Raw genomic sequence first — 4,875 nt, 5'->3', positions numbered from 1 at the left:
ACAAACAAGAGTCATATGAATTTGGCACTATGAGATTTTTTAACAAACAAGAGTCATATTCTCAGAAACAAAGTCATAAACTATAAAGATTAGCTAGATTAAGAAAAAAGAGAGAAAAATCTTACTTGGAGAGAGAGAAATGGACCTTCTCGCAAGGGAGTGCTTCTGTCTTATGAGGCTCTTTCAAGCAGTTCCTCACAGATTCGCGCAAATGTTTGAGTGTGTTATATATGTCATCCCAAACATATGCACGAATCTGGTAAGAAAATTTTGTTATCTTTATTCTTCACCTTACCTCTACCTCTTTGTGTGTATATGTATATATATATATATATATATATATATATATATATACATATTCACATTCAATTCGACCTCCTCATTCCATTAAACATTTTAAAAGTTTTATAAGATTGCGTTACCTACCTAAAAGGCCAGAAGATCTCCTTTTATAGAAATAAAATAATGAGGATGAATCATTATTAATAGGAGCAAGATATATGCATGCATAATAAAAAAAATTTCTTCAACGTGACTCTTAAATTGAAGTTTCCAGACTTTGATTCCAAATTTAAATTCCGTTTTGAATTTAAACTTTGCTTTCGAGGGAAATAAATCAAGAGAGTGGAATAAATTCAGATTACATTTCCTTTTTTGAGATTAAAGATAGAAAATTCAGATTATATTTCCTAAATGGTTGAGTCATTATCATTAATGAATTTAATGCCAAAAGATTTTCTCTTAAAAGTTAAATTTGAACTTGATGAATAAAATTTGACAAGTGATAATAGTATCATAAATATTGAGATTTGGTCAAGTTTCCAACTTGGAAAGAGATTTATGTGACATTTGGTACGGGATAATGTTTTAGAATTCTTAGGAATGTTTAAAGATTCCCATGTTTGGTTGCAAATCTCACTAGGGAATCAGATGCCAAGGAAATCTGGATACCCCTTTAACCCCCTTTGAGTATAAATGTGAATTCCCTTTAAAACAGGTGGATGTTAAGATTTCCAAACTTAAAGGAAATTGCATTTTTTTATAAATTGACAATTTTAACATTTTTTTTTTTTTATCATTTAAGCAATTGAGATAAAATATTAAAAAAAAAAATCATCAATATCTTTTCTTTTGTCTTTATCTCTTCCCGCCAAAACAATATTATCTCCTCTAGCCAAAACAACATAAACAAGATAGACAAATCTGTTAATATATTCATATTTTCTTCTTTTAGACTATAGTTTTAATGAATTTGTCATAATTTATAGTTTATATATATTTTTTCACTATTTATTTAGAGGAAGATTATTATTATTATTATTATTTTAAAAACACATATATTGAATTTACAAATCTAAGGATAAAACGGGAAAAATAAATAGTTAAGATACCTAAGAATATACCATACATTATAATCTCACATTCCTAGGAATCTTATTAGATTCTCAATTAAACCAAACGTAGAAATAGTTACATTCCTAGGCATTCAGATAGAAAGGCATCACATTTCTAGGAATCCAAATGCCAAGAGTAATATGGATTCCCCCGTACTAAACGTCTCATTAGTGATTTGAGCAAGTTTTTAATTTGGAAAAAGATTTGGTATCAATGCCAATGTTATAGAAAATAACTCAAAAATAACAAAAGACCCAACGGCCAAAAAAAAAAAAAAAAAAACTAAAGCTTGCCATTTTGTTTGTTTTTTGAGTTTTTAATGATGAAATAAGTCAATCATTATAGGTGGTGAAGAAAAAATGACAAATTCATCGGAAAGTGATAAATTGACAAACAAACTATCATAGTTTGGATAGTTGTGGTGGGAAATAATATAGTAAAGATTGTGATCCTATAAACAACTCCATAGCTAACTTTTGCTATTTATAAAATAAGGGAAAAAAATAAAAAATAGAATAAAATAACTCCATATGGCATTTGAAAGATTAATAAATTAGGCCCATCACTACCAAAAAGAAAAACACAATATTGGGGGCCATCACAGAATCTGGTGGGCTGGACCCTTTGCCTTGTTACGTGGGTTTCAAATATAACCTTAGCCAAGCCCAAACAACGTAGCTCACTTTTTAGCTTATATATTACATCGTCTGTGTTGGTTTTGAAACCAAAGACACAAACAATAGGGTAAGTTGAGAGAGAAGAAGAAGAAGAAGAAGAGAGCAACAAAACAATGGCGTCAACATCAGCAGTATCATTCTGGAGAGCTTCTGGAATGACGTATATAACGTATTCTAATATATGCGCCAATCTAGTAAGAAAATGCTTAAAACAGCCACACAAGAGTGAAGCACTCGAGAGAGAGAAAGTGTATTTCTCTCTTTCCAAGTGGACCGATGGCAAGCCCCAGAAGCCCAGTAAGATTTCTCTATCTCTCTCCCTCTCTCTCTCTCTCTCTCACCCATCTCTTTATTTATTAATCTAATCTCTTTTTTTCACTTCAGATCTGATCTTGTTTCATAACTTTCAACCGCGTGTTATTGATGGAAATGAGAGTATGATGTCAATTTTGATTTTGTTGTTGTTTTTAGTGGTCCCTAACGTTTAGCACATGGGTGATTTTAGTTTTAAAGTGATTGATTTTATTAGTAAAATTGCGGAATTAAAATGGGTCATGAGCTAAAGTTTAGATTTTGATCAATTCAAGTATTTTAGGGACTAAATGTGGTCACTTTGAAGTTTATTAGGGACAAATGGGATCACTAACTTCAGGAATTAAAATCGGTCATGAGCTAAATTTTAGAGTTTAAAATGACAGCGTTTAGACCCTTGGATATCTTGGCCAAACTAAAACCTAATATACATTATCAATCCATGGTGAAAGGATTGCCTTAAGGTGGCGTATTGTTTGCCCTGATGTGTTGTTTGCCGTGACTTTACATTACAATGTAATATTACATTATTATAATATTAAATTAATGTAATCTTAATACAAAAATATCACATTAAATTATTTAGAAATGTGATAAGATTAAAATGACGTAATATATTTTATAGTTTTAAATTATAGTAACGTTAGAAAAAATAAAATAAATCAAAAACTTTAATATCACGTCATTATAATGTCCATTACTTCAAGGTATATCATAGCGAATCAGACGTCCTCTAAGGTTTTTTGGGACTAAAATCAATCAATTTCGGTATTTTAGGGACTAAAAGCGGGGCTTTAAACTTCAGCGTTTAAATTCACTTAACCCAACAGTATTTGGGTTAGGTAAATAAATAGGATAGGTAAGAACTAAGAACAAGATTTTAAGAGGTGTACAAAATAAAGTTGGCAAAAGAATCCAAAATTTGAATTTAAAGCTTTATCTTGAGCTGGTCTAGATGTACTTATTTGATTGCTTTCTTTCGCTTATATACAGCGAATTATGAATTGTTTTCTTTCATCCACTACTAATTCATGATAAATTAGACCAACTTCAAAGCTGTGGATAATTTAAGGGTGCAGTTAGAGAGGAGGAAATATCTGAATAATATTTGAAGGCATGTTGTCTTCTCTTGAAGGTGACAGTAACAATATTTAAGTTTGGGCTGATAAATGGTGCTTTCCTTGTTACGCATTTGAAAATGTTGATAGGGATAGGAATTGGATTGCCTGATGACTAACATGGTTGGCTGGTTAATTTCTTCCCTTTTTAGAATATGTTTTCCAAGTTTTTGATTTTGGTGTAAATATGTACATTAGCACACTTAGGAGGATCAAGGTAAATTTGAAAAGTAGGTGCAACATCTAAGCCTTGTTTCTTTCAGTCGAGGCGGCATCTCGTAAATGGCATATTGGCTGTTTAACGCCAATCTTTTGCTCCAGTGACTTCACATTTGATCCCATTTTAATTCTTGATATTAATTTATATGCTGCCCTGTTCTGCTAAACTTTCTGATAAAACATTCTTATCTTCTTCTTATCAGCCCTCCGTTCGGACACACCACAAGACTGATTTCTGGATTGGGTTCTACTGTCGTGGGGTTTGTGGATTGGGTTATACTTGGACCATTTTGGTTTTAACATTTTATTGCTTTTGTAATAATGTAACTTGCATTAGTCTAATGCAATACTTTGCTTATCTTTCTAATGGAAATCTAAACTCCCTACTTTTTAAGTGATTTCTTTGTTTCAGTGTTTAATAATATCATCTACCCTGGACATTCCATGTAGAGAAATGATCATCCTTCTGCCTGTGTTACAAAGTTTGTATTCCAACACTTCAAACTTGTTCAACTTCTTGAGGAACCTATCCTCTAGGAGGTTATCCTTTGTGATAGGTAGTGATTTATGCAACTATCCTCTCAGCTCCTGCACCAACCTTTAGATTTCATCAATTGAAGCAAAAGTCACAACACCCCAAAAATGTGAATCACAATCCAGTAAATAAAGTGGATAAAGATGAACATTGAAGATAAGCTTCCAGTAAAACAAGTAGATAATCTAATATATAAAAACATGATGTTTAATGCATGAAAGGCAAACAAGACAATATAAATACTTATCTCTAAAAGAAAAAACATAAAACCTAATTATTTTTGCAAAACTACTAAGCATACATATTAAATAGCCAAAGTTATCCATTAATCATGTGTGGTGTTTTCAATTATAACTTAAAACATATAGATTTGATATATTCTAAAAAATCAGAAAATACATCAAATCCATCCTAAGTCCATTTATTGGATTCTAACAAAAAAAAAAAAAAGGTCCATTTATTGAAGTCGGGTTAAATCAGTATGTCCACCATGAGTGCAATTTAGGCTATTACATCATTCCTGAACTATTCATCAAATTTGCAATAAAGACAAAATTTAGCTACAAAAACAGTTGTAGCCTAAGACTACAAACTGCTCTAATAAACTAACAAGTGCAAA

The 4,875-nt window shown here is 31.1% G+C and overlaps 1 protein-coding gene across 1 annotated transcript; it reads left to right on the top strand.

The window, feature by feature from the left end:
- The first annotated feature begins 2,108 nt into the window (after positions 1-2,108).
- LOC126727493 (ATP synthase subunit epsilon, mitochondrial-like) lies at positions 2,109-4,186 on the top strand. The gene is made up of 2 exons (XM_050433172.1): positions 2,109-2,369; positions 3,925-4,186. The coding sequence occupies exons 1-2, from the start codon at positions 2,186-2,188 to the stop codon at positions 3,951-3,953; spliced, it is 213 nt and encodes a 70-aa protein (XP_050289129.1). The 5' UTR covers positions 2,109-2,185; the 3' UTR covers positions 3,954-4,186.
- The last annotated feature ends 689 nt before the right edge of the window (positions 4,187-4,875 follow it).

The sequence above is a fragment of the Quercus robur genome, chromosome 5 (assembly GCF_932294415.1).
Source record: "Quercus robur chromosome 5, dhQueRobu3.1, whole genome shotgun sequence".
NCBI classification, from domain to species: Eukaryota; Viridiplantae; Streptophyta; class Magnoliopsida; order Fagales; family Fagaceae; genus Quercus; species Quercus robur.
This window is presented reverse-complemented; position numbering and strand designations above follow the sequence as displayed.